General features: G+C 52.0%; 5 protein-coding genes and 2 non-coding genes across 7 annotated transcripts; 3 read left to right on the top strand and 4 right to left on the bottom strand.

Annotated features, from left to right (window-relative positions):
* Nucleotides 1-3,094: 3,094 nt before the first annotated feature.
* J4E78_005622 (uncharacterized protein) lies at nt 3,095-3,930 on the bottom strand (the record flags this gene model as incomplete). The annotated part of the gene is made up of 4 exons (XM_049366241.1): nt 3,095-3,612; nt 3,696-3,778; nt 3,806-3,901; nt 3,926-3,930. 4 exons carry the CDS (start codon nt 3,928-3,930, stop codon nt 3,095-3,097), a joined length of 702 nt encoding a protein of 233 aa, XP_049221967.1.
* A 1,137-nt stretch (nt 3,931-5,067) lies between these two features.
* J4E78_005623 (uncharacterized protein) lies at nt 5,068-6,000 on the bottom strand (the record flags this gene model as incomplete). Its single annotated transcript, XM_049366242.1, is given in 4 exon segments — nt 5,068-5,428; nt 5,491-5,841; nt 5,862-5,982; nt 5,997-6,000. 4 exon segments carry the CDS (start codon nt 5,998-6,000, stop codon nt 5,068-5,070), a joined length of 837 nt encoding a protein of 278 aa, XP_049221968.1.
* A 2,792-nt stretch (nt 6,001-8,792) lies between these two features.
* Nucleotides 8,793-8,895, top strand: J4E78_005624. Its single transcript has one exon. It is a non-coding gene; the product is annotated as a tRNA-Ser (tRNA).
* An 8-nt stretch (nt 8,896-8,903) lies between these two features.
* Nucleotides 8,904-8,984, top strand: J4E78_005625. Its single transcript has one exon. It is a non-coding gene; the product is annotated as a tRNA-Ser (tRNA).
* A 313-nt stretch (nt 8,985-9,297) lies between these two features.
* J4E78_005626 (uncharacterized protein) lies at nt 9,298-10,437 on the bottom strand (the record flags this gene model as incomplete). The annotated part of the gene is made up of 3 exons (XM_049366243.1): nt 9,298-9,924; nt 9,994-10,358; nt 10,413-10,437. The coding sequence occupies 3 exons, from the start codon at nt 10,435-10,437 to the stop codon at nt 9,298-9,300; spliced, it is 1,017 nt and encodes a 338-aa protein (XP_049221969.1).
* Nucleotides 10,438-10,852: 415 nt separating this feature from the next.
* On the bottom strand, nt 10,853-12,888 carry J4E78_005627 (uncharacterized protein; the record flags this gene model as incomplete). Its single annotated transcript, XM_049366244.1, has 5 exons — nt 10,853-10,967; nt 11,015-12,457; nt 12,505-12,595; nt 12,642-12,802; nt 12,854-12,888. 5 exons carry the CDS (start codon nt 12,886-12,888, stop codon nt 10,853-10,855), a joined length of 1,845 nt encoding a protein of 614 aa, XP_049221970.1.
* Nucleotides 12,889-13,144: 256 nt separating this feature from the next.
* On the top strand, nt 13,145-14,282 carry J4E78_005628 (uncharacterized protein; the record flags this gene model as incomplete). The annotated part of the gene is made up of 2 exons (XM_049366245.1): nt 13,145-13,279; nt 13,410-14,282. 2 exons carry the CDS (start codon nt 13,145-13,147, stop codon nt 14,280-14,282), a joined length of 1,008 nt encoding a protein of 335 aa, XP_049221971.1.
* Nucleotides 14,283-14,682: the final 400 nt, after the last annotated feature.

Here is a 14,682-nt window from a genome sequence, read left to right on the forward strand (position 1 = left end):
TGTGCGCTTGTTTACCGACGTCTTTTTCAACGAGAGCCTCCTCGGAAGGTTAAAGCCAGACAAAGCGTTGTCGCCGGCCTGTGGCGGCGCAATTGATTTTGGGCGGTCCGTCAAGCACCGCGACTGCGGACTGACGGGTACGTGCTCACCTGGGCAGTCTAGCGCTTGTACCACCTCTGACACTTCCAAATACCTCCGCCGCTTCTACTACTTTCACCACCCTCACCAGCCCTACCACGCCCATCACCTCCACCACCTCCACCATTTTCGATCCGCCATCAATCCCTGCAGCTAAGACATATTGGCGACCTTGCCCGTCTACCCATCTCCATTTGCACCATGACGAAACCCAACCTTCGAAGGTACCCGCGCGTACCTCATCACCGGTATCTACAAGATCAACGAGCTTGGTGAGAAGGAATACCACCTGACCCTGAGAACTTGGAGCGCCGTAACTGGATTTGAAGAGCGCGACGTCAGAAACTGGGTCACACAGACGGTCTTACCTTCATTGCCCTTGTTCATTGAATGGCGAGATGGCTGCCTCAGCCTCGAAGACAAGCCTGCTGCAATCATACGTCAAGACATGATGCAGTTCATGAGCGATGACTTGTGTTGGAGAACGTTCTCATTTGGGACTGAACATGGCGGCACGGGTTGCTATTGTACGAGCAGGGCAGGAGGATACATGACACTGTCAGTTCTTCAAGGAACTGGCAACAACCACCCTGGCGACAACGTCGGAGTTTGCAGTCACCCAGTCTCTCGGATGAGGCCCCCAGAAGACGACAAAGTGGCGAATGCTTCACCGGTGCGGCCTCTATTTGCTAGCCGGGCACCGAAAACGATAATACAGCGAAGGAAACAAGAGGACATCTGAGCGTATGACACTCATGTTGGCATGCATGTCCACGACATGAGGGGACTGTATGAATGCAGTAAATGCCCAAAGCTTTGGTACGACCTGTACCTTCTAGCTTCACACGAGACCAGGTGTAAGGGCGAGGAGAGTTCGAAGTACGCGCGATTTGACGGCGTTCATCGGGCTGAATACCTACCTCAATCGAAGACTGGCAATGGGAGAGGCGTGCTCGCCGTGGCAAGGTCTTCCAGTGGCGCACCGAAAGCATGGAGGTCTGGAGAAGAAGACATGGCAAAAGGCCTACCTTTATTCACCAGAAAAGTCTTCGACACGTTACTTGATGACCACGGTAGCGACCTGGATGTCTCGGGAACACTTACTGCATTGTATGACGTCCACACGTCATGCGCTTCAACGGGAAAGTACTGCCAAGCGCACACGACCATCGACCCGTCTGGCCGACTGTGATGTTACAAGCGGCCTCCGTGGAACTTTCTTGGCCAAGGACAAGATTCACACATCCGTCTTCCCGATGCCCAAGGCTGTCAAAATACATTACATCTTTGACAACACTCTACGCGCCTATACATCACAAGCGCACAAGTTTACCCGTGCCATCGATAAAACCTTGGAGGATTCCGCCGCTCGCGGGATCGAGCCTCTCCTCATCTCCATCGGCTTAGATGACTTCGCATGCAAGGCAGACCTCATCCTGCCATGACTCCAGCGCTCTCCGTCTTTCACGCTCATCGTCCGCGAGACTGAGTTGGTGTATGGTATGATCGCAGCATACTTCTCTCGGCAAGACTTCGGCTTTTACTATGGTTTCTTCGAGTCTCACGACCTTCTTGCGGAATTGTACTCGGACACGGCGGTAGCTGACGCCATCGAGAACCTACTGGAGGCCTGGAGAGCTTGTTAGGACTGGAAAGACTACGTTCAAGCACACAACGGTCGCCTGATCGAGCGGAACGGCGACCCACAACGCGTGCTCAAGAAGTCAAAACGTGGCCCAAAGAAATCGCCCGTGGTTCCGACTGGCGTATTGACCAACTTTTTCGGACCAGCATGAGTAACACAACGACGTCGATCATCTCGATCATCACCACTACACCATACCTGATATTTGCGACCTTACGAAGCTACGATGTCCTCGTTATTCTTTCATCTTCTTACCATTTACCTGTTTCATTGTTACGCCGGCAGAGCATGTACTATGTTATATGGCGAGGAACTCTCGGACGACATCAGTTGAAAAGGTCTCGCTAGAATGATTGGCGAGAAGGAGGTAGAAGACTAGCGTGTTTCGTGCTACGGTCTCGTCTATACGAGGCGGAGACAAAGACGTTGCTGGCACTCATCTCGACAAAGACAGTAGAGGGTTGAGCATACATGATATTCTACAAAAAGCGGATGAAAGAAGTACTTGCGCTGTATCCTTCAGGGTCTAGACAGGCACGTGGTAGACTACGTCAAACCCTTTGTTCGAAGACGTTGCCAGGTCCAAGATGGTCCTGAGAGGGCAGCTCGGTGACAACGCCGAGATCATCGAGTGTCTTCCGCTAGGAGGAGCGAGGATCTATTACGATTAGGTGAGCAGCGGTCAGGAGACGTCTACAAACGCCACCAGATCTTCGGCCTCCACTGGCCGACTCTCATAGAGTACCTTTACCGAGCCCTACTTTGTTGTGACGGCTGTGGCACCGGGAAGACGCACGAATCCAATGGGCTCTGCAGGCTATTTGTTGCCCTATTGCCCTTTCAATGATGGCTTTACGTATTCAATAGTCGCTCAACGTGGGCACGCTCTATCGCCGCCAACGCGATATGTTATCTCCTAGCCGTTGTTTAGTTATAGGATACATCTTAACGATAGCTATTGTAATCTTCTCGGTTAGTTTTGACAATTAGTTACACCGATGTGCACTGCATAGTAGCTTCCTGGCTATTCTCTCATAGACAGCTAACAACCTGGCAACTCTAGTTGTAGCTTTCTAGTGCACGTATTGGCCTGGATCATCCCTATTCATACTGCAACGTAGCCTTCCAGCGGACTCATGCGTGTCACTTGTAAGTCCTCCAAAAGCTATCTCCTCTCCAAAGGCATATCTGTCGCTGGTGGATTGGAGCTGACCAAAATTCGCAAATACAGAATTCGCCTTCCTGACCACACCGGCTTCGTGGCGTCTCTGGTAGATGCCCTCGATCAACAATCGCACGATCAGAGCCGACCTAATCTGCCGATCTGCCCTTGCCCTTGCCTTTGGCCTTTGTGATAGCATCTTCGTTGGCTGATTGCACGTCTTTGTCGTCGCGGCCCCGCACACGATCCCGGACTATGCCAAATGCACCTTTCGCGATCTCCTCTGTCGTCATCTTCTCCCGGTCCTCGAGGCCCTCACTTGCAGATTGCAGCTCACCAAAAGCGGCAAACATGGAGTTGGCCTTCTTGATCATACCAGCTTCGTGCAGCTCTTGGTACGTACCTTCCGTGAACAAGCGCACAATTTCGACCTCTTGGTCTTGACCTATCCGGTAGACCCTCGTGCCTGCCTGGTGCTCTGTAGCCCAATTGAAGGCCGGTTCGACGTGATGTACTGTTGCACATCGGTGCTGCGCGTCGTGGCCGGCGATGTTCAGCGCGTAAGTGGTGATGAGGACTTGTGGCAAGTCCTTTTCGTCAAAGGCTCGGATGCTCTTGAGACGATCATCGGCGGACATCTTGATGTCCAGGTGAATGCCCACCAATTCTACAAATTGAGGCACATTTCGGCTGATCGAGGAAATTGGAAGCTCAGGAGCAGCTTCCTGTGGCTGGCGACCTTGGTTTTACCCAAGACCACGCGCTGGATCTCCCATATAAGGAAGCGCATCTTCGGAGAGCCCCAGAGGAACTGGCGCAAGACCTCCTCGTCACTGTCGAGCGGAGTGTCTTTGTCTTACGGGTTCAGGGCTCCCGCCTTCTTCACGCGGGCAGGGAGCAGAGGGAGACCCTCGCGTCGCTGCGCACCGATTGCCGCCGTCGACATCTTGTCGAGCCTGGAGAAGCCGGTGTGCGTACACAGCATCAAAAGCTTTGCGAACTTGGATCCGATTTTTGCTAAGTCCGTCTTGGAGTCCTTCACCTTCGCGCTCTTTGCCAACAAGGCCGCTTCGAAGTGCTCGGCAAACTCACGCTAGTATCTGTCTTCTCGCTTGTTATAGGCTGCCAACTCGTCAACGGTAGTCAGGGCTTCTTCACAATGACTGACACAGGATCGTTCCATCGCTTTGCAGTGGGCGGTTCTTATCTTCCGAGTTCAAGGCTCCAGCTTTCTTCATTCTGGCGGTGAGAAGATGAAGACCCTCCTTTCGCATCGCGCGAATTGCCCATATTGACATTCGAGCCCTGAGAATCCGATGTGCGTGCAGAGCACCGATGACTTGGAGAGATTGGAGCTGGGCCTTAGATGCACTGCATTTCTGGGCTTTTTTGGCGTCCGTACGCTTCCACGTAGCTACCCAAGGTATCGCCATCAAAATGTCAGACAACTGTAGATGGTTTGTATTCCTCCGCAATATTTATATATTAATAGCCGGTATCTTCTTGTTAGATTGTAGGCTTCTAAATATGTATTATCCAAGGGATCAAACCATCGGTAAAGCTAGTGTCTTCTCCCAGCTGATTGATTAATTCGCTGGAGAGGTGAATTTAGGGGATTGTACGCTCCTGAAAGCCTATATCACGAAAGCGTGAACCAAAAACAAGGTTCATGTTCTCTCTGGCCTCAACAACGTCATTACTGAACAGGTTTCTTGACAGAACCAACATGGCAAGGATCTTGTGGACGCGTGTGGCGACGATCTTTACATCCACTTCATCCATGATGGCTTTCTTGGTATGCCTTCCAACGTAGTAACGGAATGCTGCTGTTGAACAGCACTTCAAGCCGTCAAGATTGGCGGGTGGTAATTGTCGTATGCATTTTCTGGGAAAGGTGCTGGTATGTCTACCAGTACTGATCGGCCATCCACCTTCTGCCGTGATTTACGGTCGAGACTTGACGGTTGGTCGCGGTGGCACTTCAGCAGCGCGGTCTAGTACGCACAATACCAGCCGTACGAGATCTCTGTCCCGATCTCCATGTCGCCAAGACCGTCCATCGAGTTGTAGTCGCTCTTCCAACCCTCGATCAGCTCAGAGCGGTCCTTGACGACAGTGTGATCTAGTGCCTGAAAGTAGCGATCGAGTAGTACTTGTTACTATCCAAGACCCTGGGATAGTACATGTCGTTGGGGTTCTCCTGAACTGGAGGTGAAACATCCTTCACGATAGTCTTGCCGTCGATTTTCCTCCTGTCATTGCGAACCAGGCTTGGTGGTCGATCACCGTTGTATCTTACGAGTGCAGGCCAGTGGGAGCACTGCCACCCTTCTTCGATTGACTCTTTGATCTGTTGAGCATCTGGCTCGTCCACTGAGCTGCAGTCGCTGTGCCAATCTTCGAGGGGCTCGGAGCGGTTGTTGACACCGGTAGCCAGGCCTTCCTTGAACTTGTCGTACCGTGATTTTCGAACCTCGTCGGTGCTGTGGGTTGAGTCAAATCGGCGACCCATCCCCATCCGACGAACTCTAGGAACGCCAAGTACCCATCGAAGTCCAGGATAGTGTCTACCACAGGAGATCCTGTGAAGACGGCCTTGAAATGTGCATCGAATGACATGAGAATCTTGCCTTGGCGGGTCCGATCGCATCTACGGATACATTGAGCTTCGTCAAGAATGATGCGGAGGAAAAGCTTGTGCCGCTGCTCATGCGCACTCTCGGTATCCTTTAGGTTTTGCAGCTGGCTGTAGCTTGCCACTACAACCGTGTGTCCCGCACGAGCCCCCGTGAAGACGCTGTGCCTTTTGTCGAAGAGAAGTCGCTCCTTACGAGCACCAGCTTCTTCGCCGTAGTTGTAGACGTCACAGTCGATTTTCAGCTGATTGGTATGCCGGCTTGCCTCGTCTCGTCGCACTTGCGGATGCATTGTCCTTCGTCCAAGATGGTCCTCAAGCGTCTATCGCGTTCTCCTGGCTCCTTCTTGCCGTCTTCGATAGCTTGAAGCTGACTGTATGTAGGCACCACAATGGTATGACCTGCTCGGGCTGACGCATAAGTTGCGTGCTTGGGGTCAAACAAGAGGCGCTCCCTTCGAGCTCTGGGTGGTTGACTATATTGTAGACGTTCCATTCGGTTAATCTTGCGACCGTGGTAGTATAGGTCTCCGAAGTGGTCCTAGTTCATCACATTCCTCCGCGCGCCGGGCATCAACTCGGAGTTCCAATAGACAGTGATGACGTCCCGCTCGGTCAGAATAGCGCGAGCATCGCGTAGAGCCGCCTGCCAGTCCGCATCGTTACCGAAAGGGCTCTCGTCATCTTGAAGATCACCAATCACCACTGTGGTTGCTGTCAGTGTCTCTTTCTTTGCTGTCATCGTGAATACCCGACGACCCACATCTTGTATGTTGCGAAATTACAGACTGGCTTGCGTTCAAGAGTTCCTGTCGCACCATCAACCTTGCTAGAGGTCCACTCCACCTGCAGTACGATATCTCTGGCCGTCGAGATTGAAGGGCGGTGGGAGGAAGAATCTTGTCTCGCGACGCGTCGTGATCTTGGCGAGACGGCGCGTCACGCACGTGAACTGCACAGGTGCGCTCCACCGCCCACGTGGAAAGACATCGAACTGCCCAGACCCACTATTTCCGTGCTGAGAGGGCAAACCTTCATTGTGTTGCTAGCTCCAGGGATAGTTCCGGGGCCGGACTTGTAGTGTATATCCTGATAGAACCACGGTATCGTAATCGTTGGAAGGTAGCTGATGTATTGAATCGTCGCATGTAGGTGGAATGTGGCCTCCAAGTAGGCTTCCGAATGTCAGCTGAACGATGACTTTACCTATCTCGTCAATTGTTCGCAATTCGGTCTTGGGCCAATGGTCATATTGTGCGTAAGTTCTGTTTCGTTGGCTTCTTTCTCATCCCTTCCATTATTTAATGGGCGGATTCAGTCATCGTATATCTCGTGTGTGTTGCGGGAGTTCTGTTTCGTTGAGATGAGCATTCGGTCAGTCGAGGGCTCCGCTTGGCCCTGTTGAAAGCGCCAAGGCCGAGGTGACTGCCTGTTTCGTAAGTGAAGGTGAGAGACGAGAAAAGGTGAAGGCAGATTTGGAGCTACTGCGACCATACAAGGTCTTTCCGCCTTTCCTTAACTGCCTGTTCCCACGCCACCTCGCCCCATCCTTTGCGGCTTGCACTTCGAAAAGAGATGGATAACGATCAAAACAGCGCCGACGCTGGTGCTGATAACGCGATGGCGAGGCAGGATATTCCCGAGACTGTACAGCCGAAGGCCATCCTCATACTATACGACCTGGAGCTCACCAACGGAGACTTGCCAGGATCCATTCAAATTGCGATTCCAAAGCTTCTGTCCACGGACAATGTCGATCCCACCTCTTCATACCGCGAAAACGACAACTCGGAGTGTGCACATCCTTCGCCATCTACAAATGCGACGGACTTGAAGCGAAAAAGCGCTGGCGATGATGCAGCTCGAGCGCCGAAAAAGTCACGAGCGTCGAAAAGGTCATCATCACCAGCGTTTCCTATGAGCAGATTGGCAGATTTGAGAGGTACACCGGTGCCTACAGACAGCTCTTCCCACTGCGAAAACACCAACTCGAAACGTCTGCATTCTTCGGCGACTACAAATGCGAAGAATTTGAAGCGTAAACACACCGGTAACGATGCAGCTCGAGCATCAAAAAGGGCCCTATCACCAACGTTTCTTGGGGGAAGAATTGCAGATCTGAGAGGTCCACCGATGCCCACACAGCCAGAGGTTCCTCCTAACCACCGTTATCGACTCACCAACCCACCAACGTACACACGCAAAGTCCCTCGCGAAAAGACTTCAAATTCGAGCGCGAGCCCACAAGAGGTTCCTCCTGTGGACACATTCGAGTTCTTGGAATGGGTAAGAAGCCAAATCGTGGGTTATGCGCCAGCAGATGCCAAACGAATGCTATCAGCGATCGGCTGTTTGAGAGATCCAGATACTCGCGAGTTTGGCTTCGGGATTGCGTTGAAGATTTTGGGCAGACGCATAGCCATATTGGTGGAGGAAGCGAAAGAGATGAAAATTATGTACGACAAGGTCCAGAAGTCAAGTGGCCCTTGCGCCAAGTCTATCTTGCAAACTCTCGAACTTGGATCTCGTCAGATTGACAAGAGAAGAGACGATTTCGCCGAGCGAGTGAGGGCTTTCGAAGCGGAGGCGAAGGCATGAGGTGGGATGACAAGAGACGCAGCGAAGCCGTCCGTGGACAGGATTGTTGATGTCGGCTCTCCCAGGTTGTCAGTCAGTTAGTCATGGTTGAGTAGTCAGTGGATTGACCGGTCAGTAGTCAGTTCTTCCGCGAGGCTCAAATACATAGGTACGTGGCTATACTACCAAGGTCGTCCATCCACTTTATACATGATCTTCCCCCTTTTGTTTTGCTGCTTGCCGGCAGCTTAGGCTAACGACGATCACCTTAAAACATGTACCTAGGTATGGAAAGCAACATACTCAATGAACCAGCATTCGGATTTCGGGACTTATTGGAGCACTGTATTCCTCGAAAGCCCATTGTCGAATAGTGATGGGGTGATGGTAAGATGTTGGAAGTTGCTAAGTACAAATTCAGCTCAACGTCCCCGCACTTACCGCCCGATTACCCGTCAAACCTCCAGCCCCACGAACACGTCCCACCTTCCTGTCGCAACAACTCAACATTTTTAGCTCTCCTTTACTTGATCCGCCCAGAATTTCAGTTCTCGACCCCTAACGTCGGCATTTGATTCTTGGGAATATACATACACCAATTCCAGGTTTCTTCATCAATCAGCAATCAATTGTCTGGCACTTTGGCGGAGTGGTTAACGCGCTGGCCTGCTAGTCCTCAGTATCGAGGGAAGTTAGCCAGTTCCTTCGGGAGCGTGTGTTCGAATCACACAGGTGTCGCATCCGGGGGCGTTGTGGCGGAGTGGTTATCGCGCAAGACTAGAAATCTTGTTCCTTCGGGAGCGTCAGTTCGAATCTGGCCAACGTCGTCTTTTTGCTCCAGCGGCGGGCTTGTGGTGGTGGTGTTGACGGCGAGGTGTTGTGAGGGTTCCTTTTTTTGGGGGACGGGGGAGTTGGGCTTGAACGTTAGAACATTAATACGAAGCCTGCAGTAATCTTGTCTTTTGAGGAACATCAAACAAATGCGATGGTGCTGTAGCATGTGGAGCAATAGTCAAGGTGTACTAAAGACATAGTTCAAGTTCTCCTGTATCTTGTTGAATGTTGTGATTAGACTTGAGGTTATTGGCTGATCTCTCGTGATCTCGTTCCCTACGATACCCTTCTACATTAGACTACCTCCTAATCGATAGTACAGATGACCTTGCCCTTAGTCTTGTTCTCCTCCAACAGTCTATGCGCATCCTGCACCTTCTCCCACGGCAGCACCTTCTCCACGAACAGCTTGAAGGTCCCATCCTTCATCTTAGGCAACGCATGCTCTACAAGCTGATCCCTGAGCTTGCCCTGGTACTCCTCGTCTCTCGATCGCAGACTGCTTCCCACAAAGGTACACCTCTTCCTGATGAATGCGCTGATATCAGTACCCTCTGGCACCTTAGTACCGCCCATGAAGCCCAGATTGACGATAACACCATCCTTGGCAATAGCATCGAGGTTCGATTGGAAGTACGATGCACCAATGAAGTCGACGATGATGTCTACGCCCTTGCCATCTGTTGCCTTCATGACCTCTTCAGCCCAGTTCTGAGATGTTGTGTTGAATGCAGCGGTTGCACCAAGTTGCTTGACGGCGAAGTCGCATTTGGCGTCTTGACGGGCGGTTGCGTAGACGGCGGAAGCGTTGTCGGCGAGGGAGAGTTGGATACCGGCGATCGAGACTGAAGAGGCGGCTGCGTGCCAGAGGATGGTTTTGCCGGCAGCGAATTGGCCGACGAGGTACATGGCTTGGGTTGCTGTGATCCAGGTCTACGAGGACTTTGTTAGCAAAACGATAATATACGGTGCGCTGGACGCTACGAAAAGGCATTGACTCACCTCAGGAATACCCGCACATTGCTCCCAAGTCAACTCCTTTGGTTTCCGTACCAGCATATGTGTTGACACCGCAATGTACTCGGCATACGCTCCTCCATATGCCAGACCAAAAACCTCATCTCCCACCTTGAAGCCTTCCTTGCCTCCACCCTCTGCGCTCAACTCTGCGATTGTACCCGAGAATTCTACGCCGAGAATCTTGGAAGCACCAGGGGGTACTGGGTACATTCCTTCACGTTGCAATAGGTCCATGCGATTCAGACCAAAAGCCTTGATCTTGACGAGCGCTTGCGACTTTCCGAGCTTCGGCTTGGGGATGTCGGTGATGTGGAGGTTCTCGATTGGGCCTTTGCCATCTTTGATATCTTCGCAAAGTTAGCGAATTCGGCGTTTCAAAGTACAATAATGTCGGTACACACCTACTGCGCGCATCGTGTCGCTCATTGTAATAGTCGATGGGGTTTGTTGGCCGCTGAAAATGAAGACGAGTAGATTGAAATGTAGAAAGGTGGCGCTTTGCAATTAGTAAGGGGTTGTCAGAGAGATTGTCAGAATGTCAGAGTGTCAGAAATTCATAAGGAAAGTGGTAGTCTGTTCCGAGGCCATTCCGGTAGCTACGGAAATGATTGGTAATGACGTTTGAGGGGCAGCTAGTCATTGAGCTTGAGCTATGGTGGGGTCGGACAACATAGGCCGCGGCAATAAACTCATAATGGTATGGTACAACTTGCTTCGTTTGTGCGTTTGTCCGCGCGTACCGTCGTGTGCATCTATCTAACATCCATCATTTGAAGCTCTCATGTACATGGCTAAATACTACCGCACGCGATGCAGTTGCTGGGAAGAGACATGGTCTACTTCAGTTTACGAACAAGGTGTCGTCGTCGATGTTGTACTGCTTGATGAGCTGAGCCAGCTTGTTGGCCTCCGCGGCGTAGTTGAGCTTGTTCAAGTTCTGAACCTGGTATCGCGGCCTGGAAGATGTTAGCAGATATCAAAACATGACATGCAGTATACTTACTTTGGCTGGTCCTGATATGTCTCCATCTTCGCCCGCACCCTGAAGTTGAACGTCTTGCATGTAGCCTCTTGCATGACATTCATGAAGTTTTGTGTGTTGTTCTCATCATCATCCATCTTGATCTTCATGGCATCGTTTGCCGACATGCCGACGATGTCCTGTCCAGCTTCGTCGAAACAGCTGAGCCACAGCGTGCCGGTGTGGTCGCCAACGTTGACGCTAAGCACATAGCGGTATTGAGGTTCAGGGAAGGTAGCCTGGCACTTCTCGCACCACCAGGCACCGGGGTTCTCCTCAATGACCTTCTTGTTGCAACCTTGCGTCGAGCACGCGGGGTATGCAATGGTAGTATTCTTGACATACAAGACAGATGCTCGGAGGCTTAGCCATGTGGGCGTGTCTTGGAGGTATGCTTCCTCCTCGATGACTGCCGAGATGGGCTTGACTTCGTTCTTGGAACCGCCTGAAGCCGAGGTCAAGTTCTGGTGTGTAGAAAATGTCGCAGTCTGTCCAGCAGCGTTGAACCATCCTTGCAGCTTGTGAGCCTCATCAATGTCTGGATCTACCATCATAGTTCCAGAGCTCAGCAAACTCAGGCTTCGTCCGCCAAAGTCGGAGACCTTGGCTCCCTTGAATGCAATGATTGATTCCAGCGGCGCTTCGAAGCTCTCGGCAGCTTTGCCCCAGATGGTAAGTCTGACAGACGTCTGGCTGTCATCGGCTAGTGTCAACTCTCGCTTGCTGTAGTCCTTGTTGGTGTTCTTCGATGTTATCGTAGTAACCTCTGCGACCTCCTTCAAAACACCGATAGTATCGACCGTTGCGTCCTTCTCGATGGTATTCAGGTCACCAATCTTGGTGAAATTGAATCGGATCTGTGGTTTGTTCTCCTGGTCCTCCGCCTTCTCAACTTCGGTATCGCGTTCGAATTGCAGTTCGTAGTCGTTGGGCAGGTTGGAGAATTGCTTCTTAGCAAGCGTGACTCGACAGGGTGCTGAAATGTAGTATACGGTGCCCACCTCGAAGACGGGGTAAAGCTTATCAGCGATTTCGGTAAAAGCCGTGGCTCGGATCTCGCCAGTGTCATCGAGCAGGTTTACGCTGAACAGCTTGCCCGTTCCCTTCTGGTTGTGCCATTCTTTCATATCGCTCTTGGCTGTGCATCGTGCGCGGATAGTCCACTTGTGTGCATATGGCGAGAGAGATTCGATAGGGTATAGGTTGGGATGCGAGGAAGTACCGGGATTGCTCTGGTGAGTAGGGAGGGATCGCTGCTGTTGTTGAGGGGCAGGGGCAGGCGCGGGCTTCGATCCGTAGAAGTTGTTGCCTGAGATGGCTGCGGGTTGTGCCTCAGCGGCCTTGGTGTCGAGAGCTTCGGGCTGTCCGATCTTGTCGAGTTCGCCGTACTGCGACAGGACCTCCAGTTCCATGATGATCAGGATGCTAGCGATTGTCAGCGCAGAACTGTTCTAAGGTGTAGAAATACGTACTTCTTGTCCTTGACGCGTTGAGGGTTGTACTTGAGGAGGCGAACTATTGAGCCCTTCTTAAGCTGACCAGAAGTGACAATGTCGTTGGCGGCTGCACGCGATTAGCTACGTCTACATAGTGCCTGCGCTTGACTTACTCGTCGCGATCATAGTCTGTATGAAGTTGCGAATGTCGCTCAGGACGACGCGGAACCGCTGCACTGGGTTGGCCTCGCCCGCCTTGGGCTCCATAGTCTTGATCTGCACGCATTGCAGGACGGGATTTTCTACGAAGCAGCCGCTGGGCTGGAAGATGCTCCTAGGCGGTGTCAGAGTGCGACATAGAATTCTTCATCATTCCATTACTCACTGAATAGCGCCTTGCGTGATTGCTCCCTCTGCCATGGTGACTGTGATGTGTGTGTTTGCGTGGTGTTGAGATGGCGTGTGTCGGTGGCGGGCACACGTCGAAGATGAGAAAGCGCGTCGACGCGTCTCGACACGTGACTCAGTGGCCCCGCTCTAGCCGCATCCACGCGTCCAAGTGGCTCTGGGGCTGTGCGGGGCTACGTAATTGGCTTGGACCCTTCACAGCCAGCTGCAGCTCACTCATACCAGCTTTCGCGTATAACGACTCAACACTACACGATCTGCAAACATCATGGCGGACAACGACATCGCTACGCGCGCACCCGAGAGTGATGCGCAGGAGAAGCCCCAAGAGCAACCTCAAGAGGCAGCAGCGGAGAGCGTCTTCCCCGGAGACACCAGAGCGCAAGAAGGGCCAAGCATGGGTGTAAGTCAAGTCATTGTCACGGGAAGCTGCATATGCATGCCCGAGTTTCTGTTGCTCAAGACACCTTGAGTGTGTTGTGGATACCTGCATCTAGTGCCCCAGCTCTTACTTCCATATACTGATTATCCAGGAACACTGCACCACAGACCGTCCAACACCTTCCGGCGAGAAACCTACCGGCGACCTCACAAAGCTAGGCGGCGTCGAATGCTACATCGCGAAACCGGCCGACTACCCACACTCGCCCTCAAAGCTCCTGCTTATGCTTACAGGCGGCACCGGCGTCAAGTCTACAAACAACCAGCTACAGGCTGACAAGTACGCTTCGGAAGGCTACCTCGTCGTCATGCCCGATCAGTTCGACAACGACCCAGCTCCGAATACTGTTGATATGACAGAGACACCCAAGGAAGCATCATGGCTGGAATCGTTCAAGCTAGGCGCCGCATCGGTCAGCAAGAAATTCGTGATTGACATGTGGCTCGCCTATCATACTCCCGAGAAGGTCCTTCCATTACTTCACAAGGTTGTGGAAAGTGCAAAGGAAGAGTACGCCGATGCTATCGCCAACGGTGGAGGCATATATGGCATCGGCTACTGTTTTGGCGCCAAGTACATTCTGATGTTGGCATCTGAGCTGCCTGACACGGTTGCCTGGGGCCAACAAACTCAGAAAGATGTAGAACAAGGCACGGTCAAGAAAGAGCCCGTTCTCAGGGCTGGCGCTGTTGCGCACCCAACCATGACATACAAGGAGGATCTCGAGGCTGTCAAATCGCCCGTCTACATTGCCGCTGTCAAAGATGACCCCATGTTCTCCGAAGAAGACGCATTGACACCTGGTCGCAGAGCCATGGAGACGAACAAAGTCGAGCATGAGATCCAGGTATTCGAGGGCGTACCTCATGGTTTTGCTGTATACGGAGACTATGAGGATGCCAAGATCAAGCAGTCACAAGCCCAAGCTTTCGGTCAAATGTTGGGCTGGATACAGTCTCACTAAGGCTACTGTACAACGAATATACGTACCTTGGCATTCTTCTACAGATGCGTACAATGCGCACCCGATCCGACAATGTTGGTACTACGGCGTTACGATAGGTAGGCATGGCGAAAGCCAAATCTGAATTCCATCTCATTAGCGACCCGATCAGACATGGGAAGCTTTTATGTCTTTGTTCTTTCCTCTGACGTGCTTTCTGTCTCATCATGCGTTCATACTGCATCGGCTAAAACGCATTCTAGTAGCAAGCTTATCTCCAACAGTCTAACCGTGGTATGCAGCAGATCTTCAAGACTGTTCCGCGTCGCTTTGAGTATCGTGCGTCTCTTTTACGCCCCAATTTGACAGCCTATGTGTAGAATGCCAAGATGGGGCGATGTACCCTGCAATAATCCTATAT

The sequence above is a fragment of the Alternaria triticimaculans genome (assembly GCF_023758025.1).
Source record: "Alternaria triticimaculans strain BMP 0046 chromosome Unknown scaffold_7, whole genome shotgun sequence".
Classification (NCBI taxonomy): Eukaryota; Fungi; Ascomycota; class Dothideomycetes; order Pleosporales; family Pleosporaceae; genus Alternaria; species Alternaria triticimaculans.